This window comes from Xiphophorus maculatus, chromosome 22 (genome assembly GCF_002775205.1).
Source record: "Xiphophorus maculatus strain JP 163 A chromosome 22, X_maculatus-5.0-male, whole genome shotgun sequence".
Taxonomy (NCBI): Eukaryota; Metazoa; Chordata; class Actinopteri; order Cyprinodontiformes; family Poeciliidae; genus Xiphophorus; species Xiphophorus maculatus.
Genome location: NC_036464.1, coordinates 3941255 through 3954441, shown reverse-complemented (window position 1 = coordinate 3954441; position 13187 = coordinate 3941255). Strand labels below are relative to the sequence as shown.

Genomic DNA, 13187 nt, shown 5'->3' with positions numbered 1-13187 from the left:
GAGCTCCTCTTGTGCATTAGCGACCATGTGGATGCTTTACCTCATTGTTTTCCTTGGACCATTTTAACTAGATGCTGAACCCTGCACCCTAAAAGATCTGCAGCTTTAGTACTTGAGTCATTGAGCCTTCACAATTTGACTATAACTTAAAATCCTTCTACTTCTGATGCTTGCTGTGCATCCACTTTGAGGACAAAATGTGCACCTGTTCATAAATATATCCCACCCACAAACATCTGTCCAGGGAACATAGTGTTATGCCTGTTTGGTGCATACCAGCCATTCTACAAGGAAAAGACATCTCATTGTTTTTATCGCCCTTAATCTCTATTATCATTTGCACTAAACTTAAAGGAATTTATAATTGCACTTTTTAGTCAATTTTAGTGTGAAAATAAAATATTTTTTCTATTTTCCCAGGGGAATACCTTTTCTGTTTGAAGGGACTCCGGTACCAGCAGTTTGCCAGCGTAGTGAAGGAGAGATTCTGTGACCTGCACTGGGACGATGACTTACTGGGTGTGTTGCATTGCCTGGTGAACTACAGCTGTTCAACACTGTGAGCAGGTCTTTTTTTGATTCTCTTAATACAGTTATTTATTTTGTAAATGGATGTTCATATGACCAAGGGCACGCTCTGCTTGCATTGCTCTTACTGCTTTCTTCTGCTCTGTTGTCTCTGTAAGAAGAGCAGGTCACAGTGTCTCGATTGCCACCAGCTACAATAAGCCAATGAGCTTTGATACGAGTCACTAATTCTGATACATAAGAAGTAATTTATTATAAAGTATTTGATCTCCTCCCACCTATAAACCATGTGAGAAAATTAGTCTGCTTTCTGGGCTGTGTGTTAAATGCAGTTGGTCGCAAAATTTTGTTTTACATTTTCTTTTTTCACCAACGAAATATGTTACGTTGAGGTTTTGTATGATAAACCAACACAAATGAGCACATTCTTATGATGTGGAGAAGCAAATGTTACACTGTTCTAAATATTTTGTAAATATGAATCTGCCATACATTTGTATTCAGGCCCTTTTACTCTTGTACCCCTAAATAAAATCTGCATGTAACTTAATCTGAAATAGAGCTGAGAATTCAGACAAAAATTACCGCTAAACTAAATAAACACTAACGCTCATGTTATAAGTCCAAAAAGACGTCATTAATGGTCCCTAAAACTTGACTTTGAGCTGTTTTGTGGACTGATGAGACAAATTTTGAAAGTTTTGGAAGATGTGTGTCATTTTACTAACATAGCATATCAGAAAAATAACATCATAAGAACAGTCAAACATTGTAGTGGCAGTGTAACATTTGGCACTGATTTAATTCTGTAGGACCTAAATAACTAACTGTAATTGATGGAACCGTGAATTCTGCTCTCTGCTAGAAAATCCAGAAGGAGAATGCTCAGTGTCCAGTTCATTATGGACCATGCAGCAATGATCTGAATTACACTAGCAAGTCCACAATGAATCATTTACAAAAGAAGCAAAGTGGTTATTGTGTTGTGGGCTAATCAAAGTTGGGAGTCTAGGGACTTAAATCTAATTGAAATGTAGTAGTGTAATCTTAAACAGGCTGTTTGTGCTTTAAAATCCTCCAATGAGGGAATATAAAAACAATGCAGTGAGCCAGAATCCCACCAATAGCTATTCATTTTTCACATGGGGTCAAAATGGTTAGATTTTTTTTTCTAGATAAGTAAAAATCATCATTTGAAAATGCATGTTGTGTTCATTCAGGTTGTCTATGTATGACATCAAATTTGTTTGATGACTGGAGATATTTAACTGTGACAACAAAAGCAAACACAGAGGAAATTTGTAAGGGGGAAAATACTTTTACCCGACATTCCAGATCTAGAAAATAACACCATGAATCTGTGTTATCTAACTATTAGCCTGTAAGCTGCTGCCACAAGTCAGCAACAGAGTGTTTCAAGGCAATTTCAGACTCGCTGAATGTGCTGTATCCAGCCAGAGGCATCTAAATGATGTAGAAACAGATAATAATATGGTTCACAGTCTCTGATGTTGCTTTGAGGAATTTAAATTTACTCAGTCGATGCTTTGTGTACTACCAATGTAGGACCTTTTAGAATCGCTGAGTGTTTAACTAGAGATGATATCAGAAGAGTGAATCAATCGATTAGAAGTAGCTAAGGTACAAGTAGATTTGTGGCAGATAAAGTCTGTCTGTAGCATCAGGTCAAAGAAATCAGTCATGGAGGCACCGTGCAGGACCGCTGTTTATCACCCTAGAAATGCTGCCAAACTCGATTCCACTCTAATGCTGATGCAGATCAGCTTATTCACACATTCTAGTCCTGCTGACATAATGCTGCAATGCACTTATCATGTTAAGGCCTTGATAGAGGAGTTTTGTTGTAATGATGTTCTGAAAGCAGAGTCAGAAAGAGGATGAGCTTCTAAAAGAGACTGATGCCCAATTTCAAGGCATTCAATTGCGAAGTCAAGTTTCTTTTAAGTCATGTTTGATATGTGCAGCATTTTTATAACAAATGAAGGTTACATAGTTACTTAATTTTTTTACTTGATTTTTGCATTGTGTCCTATGGACAGCAAAAACAGTTAATAACACAGATCTAAACACTTTATTCTGAATGTATTTTCCTGTGGGTTTCAACCAATAGAAATGCACAAAGATAATGCAGTCCACTCTCATCATTAAATCTCCTCTTGTCATCATGGAGATGTAACATTATACCCAGCATTGAAAGAGGTTCTCACACAGATTGCAATTAGTACAAGAACTAAAGTCTGCTAAAGTCAGCAGTTTAAATTGTCTCTATGGTAACAGCGTGGTGTTTTGTAACATGGAGCAAATTTCCGGTCCACACTGGAGACATACATCACCTACTGCTTGCCTTGTCACTAATATGCTTAGAGGAAGCCCTTGGCCATTGGTGGAGCGTAAGTGTGTGAATGTATACAAACATAATATGCAAAAGACAAGCAGAGAGATTAGCCTCTTAGTTCCTCTGACTGCTTTTCATCCAGTGTTGCCATGATCTTGTGCTCAGGGCAGCGTGCTAAGAGACTCTTTAAGCTAAGGAGATGGACAAACTTTACCTCTGGCTGTAGGCTATGGTATTTTTCTGTGATGTTGCAGTTCTTTCTGAGCGAATCAGAGAAGAGCTTTATCTATTTATTACTCTGTCCATATAAAAAATTAAGTAAGAATGGATCTGAATGATTTTGATAAGCTAGAGCAGCCGTAGTGAGTTTTGTTGGCTGCCGTCTTTGATTTGTTGTTTCAGATCAGTACTGTTCTGATTAACTGATTATCATTATTATTTCAGTGATTAATGTTAATTAATTCCCTCATTTCCAACAACTTTGGATGCACCGTATGTTTTGTGTCTCCTGAAGCGCCCCATGCAGAGATCATAATGAGGAGTCTCCATCTAAGGCTGTGAAGAGGGCAGCCGTCACTCCACCCTTCACCACTGCTGCCTGCAGAGGGAAGACACAAGTTTGCCTGCACAGCTGTCTCGATCTGAATGGAAACGTTCACGCTTCTCGGCCCGTTGCTGTTGGGATATGGGAGGGAAGCGAGGCAACATCTTGCTGTGGGGAAGATGAGACGGTGCTTGAGGGTGCTGAAATAAGATTGGAGAAAAATCGGTTTTGGATAGGTCAAGGTAGGAAACTCACCTGTGCACACATATTGAACTGAGTTGGGTTGGAATACAGGTTTCTGACTGGACAATTTAATTTTGGATGCATTTGTGAGAATATATAGTTTGCATATTTGTCACTGACATATTCTAATTGGAAAATGGACATATCTTGTTGTATTGTCTGTTGGCTTCTGAATCTGAATGCGTCCAGCATCGTAAATGTTGGCAGTAGTTACACCTTTTGCAATAAGAAACTGCAGAATATAGGGCTGTCACATTGGAATATAAAACTGAAAACTATAATACAAACATGTCATCCACTGTTGTTATGTGTGATGCATTTATGGTTATAGGTCAAACTAGAGATTGATCTAATATGTCAGTGTTTTCTCAAAAGAGAGTTTTTTTGCTGTCATGAACATTTCAATTCTTCACTCTGGATCCTGTTTAAGAAAAGTTTTGTTCCCTAAAATGCCGCTTCCCTGTGGACGCAGGGCGCAAACAATTAATTTTATTTAGATAAATAAGCTAACAACTTAAATGTGCAGCCTAATACTTCAAATGATAAACAATGGCAGTACTCAACTTACTACAGAAAACCTAACACGTAAGCAAGTTTCAAGTTACATGGAGAGTGACAATAATCGGGTATTGTGAGAAGTTAAGCAACACTTGAAGTACAAAGAAACCAACTTTATTAAAAGACCAAAGTGTTTTGTCATGTGTCTTTTATCAGGGTCAACACAAAATAAACTTTTAAATGAAAAGTATGTTGAACAGAAAATAATGAAAACAGTCGCACTTCATTCTTTAAAGTGATTGAACTTTACGATATGTTTAAAGAGTCACAGGTTTGATTTATTCACTGGTTTTCTGTATGCATGTTCGTTTTGCTACCTGCCTGTGCAGATCATTTATAAAAATATACCAGACAAATGGTGCTGTTTGGATCTTTGAGTGCCTTGATGATTAAAACTAAGCTTCCCATAGTTTAACAAAAGTCCTGAAACATGTTTCATTTTGATCCATTCATGTTTTTTGTCTTGAGGTTTTTAAGGTTTTTATAGGATTTGTTATGTGCCGAAAAGAATCAATACTGCTTTTAGATTTGAAACCCTTCTGTGATGTGTTGGGAAATGTTTCTTTTTAAATATACTGACTGACAATATCAAGCTGTTCTTCAGCTTTCCGCACATTCATAAGAGTCCAAACCGCTCCAGAAAGCTCCAGAGTTTTTTTTCTTTCTGGAACTCATTCCTGGCCAGTTGCATTCAGCAACTCTGCTGTAGTTTCTTTCCTGTTAAAATATGCCAGACAATCTTGGCTACAAACAAGCAAAAGGTATGTGAGACAAAAACGTTAGTGATAGGGCTCGAGGTTGAATTGCCTGAAAAGTAATTTTTGTAAACAGTAGGTGCATTGTGCAGCCATGACAGGGTTAGCAACAAATACCCCCAGCACCACTCTGGGGTTTCTCTCTGTGTGGTTGTTGCATAAATCCAGTCAGTCTTGTTGCTTTCCATGTGATTCTGACCCCCTCTTCTCTTCTCCTTTCCCATCTTTTTTTTCTCTGCTGTTGTTTTTTTTTCTGTTTACCATTCGAGGTGTGAAGGCAAACAGTTCAGAGTCTGTGGTTATGGAGGCGGGAGGTCATTCAGCGGGTGGCAGCGATGAAAGCCCCTCTGAAGCCGAGTTTGTGTCAGGGAGAGAGGAAGATCTGATGGGAGCCCACGATGAGCAGATGAGTCCTGACCCCTCGGAGGACATGGAGGACAGCGACTCTCTGGTGTCGGAGCGGCTCCTTTCGCCCACATCCACGACAAGCTGCACAGGCCTCAACTTCAGCCCGGCCTGGGCCCTGGCTGTCTTTGGAGAAGATTGTTTTAGTCAGGAGGTGATTGAGTATGCATTGAATCTGGGAAAGCACACAGGATCGCCAAGCTTGGAAGTGAAAGTGCAGGTGGGTAAATGCTGCTGGCGGTGAGTCATCTCTGACCTTCTCTCAGTCTGTCTGAGCAAACAGCAGACTGCATCATTTATTTATTAAGCATACAGTACTAACTTGATGAAATGTATTATAAAGAAGGATTTAATATGTTGCATTTTGCATTGGCAGGAATGCATATGTAATGACATAAAAGCTGTCAATGTTTTAAAATGTTAAAGCTGAACTATTAGACCTATTATGCTTCTTTGAACAGGCTAGGATATGTCTATGGATTATAAAAACATGTTCATTAATTTTTTTTTGCCTAAAATAAGTTTTAGATAATTATATTTTAGTATGCTCGGTTCTATTTTGAGCTCCTTTCAGAATGAGTTGTTTTAGGGCCTCTTGTCACTTTAAATCCAACTAAGCTGCTGCTGGCCACGCCCCCAACTGCATATTTACACTCACATGTGAAAATGTCTGCAAAACAGTTTTGCAATTATACAACCATATATGTTTGATGTAAAGCTCTTTGGACTTCCTTCATGCTGAAATGTGCCGTGGAAGCAAACTTGAACATGAAACTTGAACTTTGAAAAGCAGAAGTGTAGCCTCCTGCACAACCAACAAGAATGTAGTAAGTAGTTTTCAGAATGATAAGTCAACAACAAAACACTTGCCTTTTCCAGCAGCCATTGTACAAGCGCATACAGCGGTAAAACCAACTGAGCACTTGGGTTGCTACGTAACAGGATGGGCTTGGCTGCGGTTGCTAGGTGATGGCACAGTAACCGTAGGTTGTGACTTAAAAATCGAGAGGTTTTTGAAACGGCTCGTTTTCCAGATACAATAAAACATTAAGTAAATTTTTTAAAATGTCTGGGTGGAATTTAGAAGCAGTTGATACCCAAATTTTACATAATAGTTTTCCTTTAAACTAGATGTTTTAGCTGTAGAATAGGACTTACCCATTTTAAAAATAACTAAGATGTCCTTAACGTCTTTCCCTTATACCTTCATGTTGAATTATCCCTTAAAGTAACAGCCAAATTATGTATTCAAATGTGAGATGTTTACATAAATAACACCAATCAAATCAGTATATGTTTACTTCAACATGCTCTGGAAAACTAAATATTGAATTGAAAATACATAACAAAACATTTACAGTTCAAAGAATGAACTAACTTGCAAAACACATCAATTAAAGATAGTATGTGAAATGAGAATATTAATAACTGCCACAATTAATAATAAATAGTTATAAGTTATCATAAGTTATCAATATAAATGTGAAAACATTTTAATGCAACTACTGAAATATTATATAGATTTATGTATTGGCAAAATATTCCCCATAAATTTCAGCTACTTTCTGTATTAGTTAATTATAAGTCAATTTTAAATTTCCGGTAATTGCAAAGGTTAATTGTGTTGATAAAAGGCGACAAATGTTGGATATTTTTGGTGTTTCCAAATATCGGTCACTTTGCCTCCTCCCCATTCCAGAACTTTCCAGTTTTGGTAATCTAATTATTAATTTTTCAATGTTTTCTACCCCAGAAACTTTCTCCCTTGTGCCAATTCAAAGCCACCAGGAAAAGGTTTTACCACTTCTCCTTCTCTCCTTCTTACAATTAGGGTGATGGAAGTAAGATCTTCCAACTTCAAATATAATTGTTATTTTTGAAGATTAACACTTCTTTTGCATTTTTTATTGCCTGTCAGAAACACACTTGCCGTCTTAAAGGATGTCACTTTTAATTTAAATCCTCCTGGGGTATGAATAATTTTGGGATTAACTTTACATCTCTTTCGGATGTTTCTCAGTTTGCCAAGACTATGTTTGGTTCTGATTTCATATTTGTCTTAGACGAGATTGGAGTTATGTAAGTATTTCATGCAATGTTCTTTGTAACATTACTTAATACTGCAACACAACCTATCTTTTCATGACTGCAGCAGTTTTTATTGATTCAGAGAAATGTCATATTACTGCCTAACCACATTACCTAAACAAATAAAACACACTCTACAACAATGTTCTAGTTGTGGGCTTTATGCTTCAAATTGGCGGCTTTATAATTGGCTGCAGCTTGTAGTTCCAGTGCTTTCTGAACTGGAACTATTCTTTATATCAAGAATAAAGTTCTCATTATGTAGAACTTTATTCTACATACTGAAGTTCCATTCAGTCTGTTCACCCGATCAGGTTATTTTATCAAGTGCGGGTATTATTTTTCTATTCCCAAAGAAAAATGGGTCACGGTCAGGCCTTAGGGTAAATAGAATGGTAATGTGGGGGACTTGAAGATAATTGGCACAATATCCCCCCTAACTGGATCTGAATATTAATGTGTTGATCTTAGCCTTTGGCAGAGGAAGTTATTATCATTTGCAAAAGAATATTAATGAATAGCCTTTGTGTTTTCCCACTTTGATGGAGCTACTGCTCTTTCAGACAGTTTGTGTCGGAGCTGATAGTACACCTTAATAGCCGTCCGCTACCGCTACTCCTCCTCGCTTGTTACACTTCAAAAGAGCCGTTGCCATGGTGAGCAAAAAGCGGAAAAAAGTGCTGCCCTGTACACAATGGAAAACACCCGACGGCCTCTTCCAGTGGAAGGCATGTGGTGTTGTCATTCCTGTGACTCTTCTGTGGATTCCTTTGAACAGGAAGTGCAGCAGCAGCTGATAATTGAGACGAGGAATCTGAAGAAAACCAGAAATTTCTATCAAAAGCTGAAGAATCAACATGAGAGAAAAAACAAAGGTTCGTGTGCTCCATTGTTATAATTATGAAGATGTCTTCTGGTGTTTCCAGTATGAATATAAATATGTTTCTATGCATGAATCCTGAAGGTCCTGAAAGTAAACTGATGCTCTCAAAACTCAAGTCACAGCTTGAAGAACTCAGATCCAAGGTGGCCTTTTTGGATTGTGTGAAGAAATATCTTGAGGTATTAGTTGATTCTAACATTTTTTTATTTTCTTTGTTTTCCCTAATTTATGTAGTATAGTATTTATTTTGTATCTGCACAAAATTTCAGTAACATATTAAGATGTCTTTAACACAAAATCACCTTTCAATACATTCAACACTACCATACTCTACAATGGATTTTTAAACAAACCAAAATATTATGTGGTATAATCATCTTAATTTTCTCACACATTCACTCACCTTGGCATTCTAAGTGCTTGGAGTGGCTTTGATGGGGAGGTGGCCAATTTTTTATTCTGATTAATTCAGCTAATAACTATTTGACATCTTGGACAGCGAACAGAGCAAGACAGACAAAATCAACAGTTGCCAAGTAAAAGTTACTTGTTCTCTTCTCATTCTGTAGCACATTCTTAATTTAAATATACAACATAAGTTATACACATAAGTCATACATGTGAATATGACAGATGTTTGACAAAATGGAAATAATAATGAGTTTTTAAATGTACTTACATTCAGAAGCTTGAAAACAGTTTTCAATTTTGTTGATGAAATTTTGTCTTTTGACAACCACAAAAATCTACGTATTTTATGTCACAATAATGCACTGTTGTCTGCAACAGTGAAGTGGAGAGAATCTAATCAATACATTTTGAAAAAGTACGTTGTGGTGTGTAATGATTGAAATGTTTGCTTATTATTCACAAACTGTCTTAAACTCAGATTGGATGGTGAGAATCTGTGAAAATATTCTATGGGTCGAAAACGGTGCATCATTTACCTTCCGCACCACAATTATTCTTTGAGTTGATCTGTCTTATATTAGAATACTTTGTAGTTGGTTTTGTAATGTAAAAGATTTTGAAAAGTCTCTTTGCATGTGAATACTTCACATGATTCTGTGCATGTCAAAATAAGAAACAATGTGGCAGCAGCTTACTATGCTGTTTTTGAAATGATTCATGAACATTTGTTTCATACCTGCAGGTCCTCAGCGTTGATCAGTGGGGTCTGGAAGTTTCTTTATTGTCCTCTCTGGCTGTCTGTGGATGCCACTCCATGAACCTTCAGTCCTCTGAAGACCCCACTGTCCTGAGCTTTGGTAGCACTAAAGGGAAGAGGACTCTGCAGGCTGGCTCTCCTCTGGGACTCATGGCTTACCTTTATGCCAGGTACTGAAATCTGAAATATGAAAATGTTTGTTCACAGAAAGTATTTGATGAAGAATGAAGAACTCCAGATTTTTTTTTATTTTAAAGGGAGTTTGGACAAAAATACGATATTTTACCACTGTTTTGCACAAATATTCATCCTAGTTGGCATGAACATATCCAGTATCATGACAGCAACTAGTGACACTGAGGGGATAACAGCATTTTATTCATCGAACAAGTAAAAAACAAAGGATGTACAACACAGTTCTTTTTTTTTTTTACCAAACAGCTTAAATCTGATGCATCTTATTCTTCATCATCAGCCCTGACCAGACTGTCTACATTTTATTTAAACATTAAGGGAGGGACAGAGAGATGTTTTAAGGGCTCCCTGATGCATTTTCAGCAATGGACCTTACCAAGCTCCGCCCACAACCGACCCACGTGACCGCAAGTCTCACAAACAAAGTCTCGCAGCGTTGTTTCTATGTAAACATGACTCAATTAGTGCATCATCTCTACCGGATTTTCACAATATATCAGCTACTAAATGGACAGAGGAACTAACAAGTTCATGTCATCATCTGGGAGGAGGTTACTGGTTTCTCAGTCACAAGCTGGTTGCAAACCTGAGGCCAGCAGGTGTCAGTCAGTTATGGTAGATCTGAAATTTGGTTTGATGACCTCAATACGAGAAGCTACAGACTGATAGGAGGAACCAAAGAGCTCAAATCTTCTGAAGCTGGGATATAATTAATTTAATTTCACATAATTATCGCGGTAGAAGCCATTTGTTTGTTAACATTTTATTAAATATATTTGTTCTATTTGATGTTTGTTGTGAATGACGTAAACTCACAAACAAACGAGGTAATTAGTACAATATTTAGAAACTACAGCGGCTGTAATGAGCCACAGCAAAGGTAAACAAAGGTAAAATAACCCGAACAGGTGATCAACTCAAAACTACTCCTACCTTTTTACTCTCTCTCTCTCTTTGTAGTTTAAGCACACCTGTTACCGTGGCAACCGTCTGCGCCCCGCAAGACGAGCAAAGATTACAATCAAGTTTCCAGGCTTGATATTTATTTCTCGATTATTAATCAGCGCTTCCCTGAACACAGCGATGGTTGATTGACTAGCTGTACTTGGTGCTAGAGTGGCTAACAGGAGTAACAGTTTAGTCCAAAGCCTTTTCTGCTAAAATAACATCTTTAGTGTATGTCAGATACAGACACATTGCATATTGATCTGCTTAGCTAACGTAAGACTGTGTAGCAGACAGGCTTCAAGGTGTAGAAGTTGTATCAGTTCTGCCATTATGCTGTACTTAGCTAACAGGAAGCTAAGTGTGTTTGTGAGACGGCCGCGCACGTGACCACGTAGAATGGACATCAGCCAATGAAAAGCGGCCCCTCTGGTAAGGTCCATTATCCAGAATAGTGTCATACTTGACCAGATAAAACATTGAGTATTATTTGAGTAGTCCTCCGTGTTTCTTTTCTTTGAGTTTTGTTATGTGAGTTTTCTTCTAATGTAAAACGAAAAAACCCCAAAGAAAGACAGAGCGGTTCTGACTTGGCTGCTGCACAAGGAGAATTAGGCCTGATTATAAGTTATGTGTACAGATAAGGACTGAAAAGCTGGTGGTGTGAAATGAAAGCTTTCTGCTAATCTGAAAGGAACACGATGTTTTCTAACAGTTTTGAGACAGACAAAAGCATTCTCTAACACAGAAAATTAGTTTTTCTCTCTCTCTTTGCCTCTAAGTGGAAACTCAAGGATAGAAACATGGAGAGAAACGACATTTCTCTCCACCAGTTTTAAGAACAACATGACTTACAGTAATCACATTTTCCACCAATATTCAAACTTCTCCTTTCTGATTTTTTTTTTTTTTACAGAAATGCTGCTGCAGAGGGCTACATCCAACAGTTCCTGTACACATATCGTTTCTTTTGCACTCCTGAAGAACTACTGCAGTTCATCATGGATAAGTTCATCAGCGCTTCAAGGTACCAAACATCCAGTAACTGTTGTCAAGAGAAAAAAACTGCTTTTTAAACAGTTTTGATATGTTGTTTTAACCAGGGAGGGGCCAGAGATGTCAGGGGACAGTGAAAGGATCTTCCATCGCAGTCTGGACCTTCTGCAGATCTGGGTGACAGACTGCAAATCAGTGGACTTCACGCCAAAATCAAGTCTTGTGGAGACTTTAGAAAACTTTCTAAATACAGAGGTAGACACACACCCACTAACACTTCCCTGCAATCTAAAGTAATTACTTTTTCCTGAGAGTTAATGTATTACACATGCAACACTGATTGTCTTTTAAAAAATGTGAACCAGATGTGTATTACTTGAAGAATATTCATCTAAATTAAATCTAAATAATAGAAACTGTAAAGAAAATATACTTTTTGCATGTTTTTCTGGAACATTCATTAAAAGGGGATCTGGAAGCCTCACATGTTGACACACTGTGAGGTTTGGAAGCAAAATACACACAAATAGAAACTATTATTACAAGTCAGTGTAGATATTTTTTTAAGGCCATTACGTAAAATATCCTTTTACCTAAGGATATTGATATGAGAAAAAATATCCTTTGTTCTCAGTATGACTTCTTTTTACTCAGGACAAGAAGCCTGAGGCATGACCTGGAGATCATTTAAGAATTACGAAACATGTTTGTAGTTGTGAACGCTTAAAAATAGTGGGTTTTTTTACCAGTAGAAACACCTTTTATTGAAATAGGCAAACATAAAAAGTGCGATTTATATAAGAACCGCCCCTGGTTGATGTTCAGTTACCTGAGTTCTCACCAACTTTTGAGATTTTTCAAGTTCTTTAGTTTTTGCACGTTAACTTTCCACAGGTGATTCCAGTTGACAGTCAAGGTGAGGTCCTTCTCGCCGTCCTCTACAACCATCCAAACTCCGGCACACTGGGTCAGGTGACAGGAAGTCTGATCAGTCTGAATGAAGAAGAGGACTCTGTGTGTTTGCATTCATCTACTGATGATCTTAGCAAGAAGGTCTGAGTTTGGCTTTTTGCTTATTTGTTCCTTAATTTTGATTTTAGCTTGCATTACAACACAGATCCTTCACTGGCTTGGATGAACCGTACTTTAAACTGCAAATTGTTTTCTATAATCTGCACTGGATGCATAGAAAACAAGGTTACTAAGTTGTCTGAACATGCTTACTGTTGATTGTGTGGAATTAAATGAAGAAAACTAAAATGGGGCATCTTCAAAGAATAGCAATTTGAAGTTTGATCAGTGAAGTCATCCATTCTTTAAAAATATGTCAAACATGTATCCCTGCTTACTTCCCTCTAAACGTCTGAATGAATCGGCTCGTGAATTGGTTGACATTTGATTAAAAAGTTGATGACACATAAAGAAGTGCACAAATATTATGAAGTCTAAAGAAGCGGTTACATGTTTTACAGTCATCTGAAGTCATAAGATGACTGTAAAAATGTGAAAAGAAACTGAAAAGA

General features: G+C 37.5%; 1 protein-coding gene across 2 annotated transcripts in view; it reads left to right on the top strand.

The window, feature by feature from the left end:
* The window catches only part of kndc1 (kinase non-catalytic C-lobe domain containing 1), a 41364-nt gene that overhangs the window by 18386 nt on the left and 9791 nt on the right, over positions 1-13187 (top strand). For both annotated transcript variants that reach the window (XM_005795170.2, XM_023327648.1), the window contains exons 16-24: positions 421-559; positions 3399-3670; positions 5254-5609; positions 8256-8352; positions 8442-8539; positions 9514-9698; positions 11585-11695; positions 11772-11919; positions 12559-12717. In XM_005795170.2, coding sequence (XP_005795227.2) covers positions 421-559; positions 3399-3670; positions 5254-5609; positions 8256-8352; positions 8442-8539; positions 9514-9698; positions 11585-11695; positions 11772-11919; positions 12559-12717 — 1565 coding nt within the window. The remainder of the gene's footprint in view (positions 1-420; positions 560-3398; positions 3671-5253; positions 5610-8255; positions 8353-8441; positions 8540-9513; positions 9699-11584; positions 11696-11771; positions 11920-12558; positions 12718-13187) is intronic.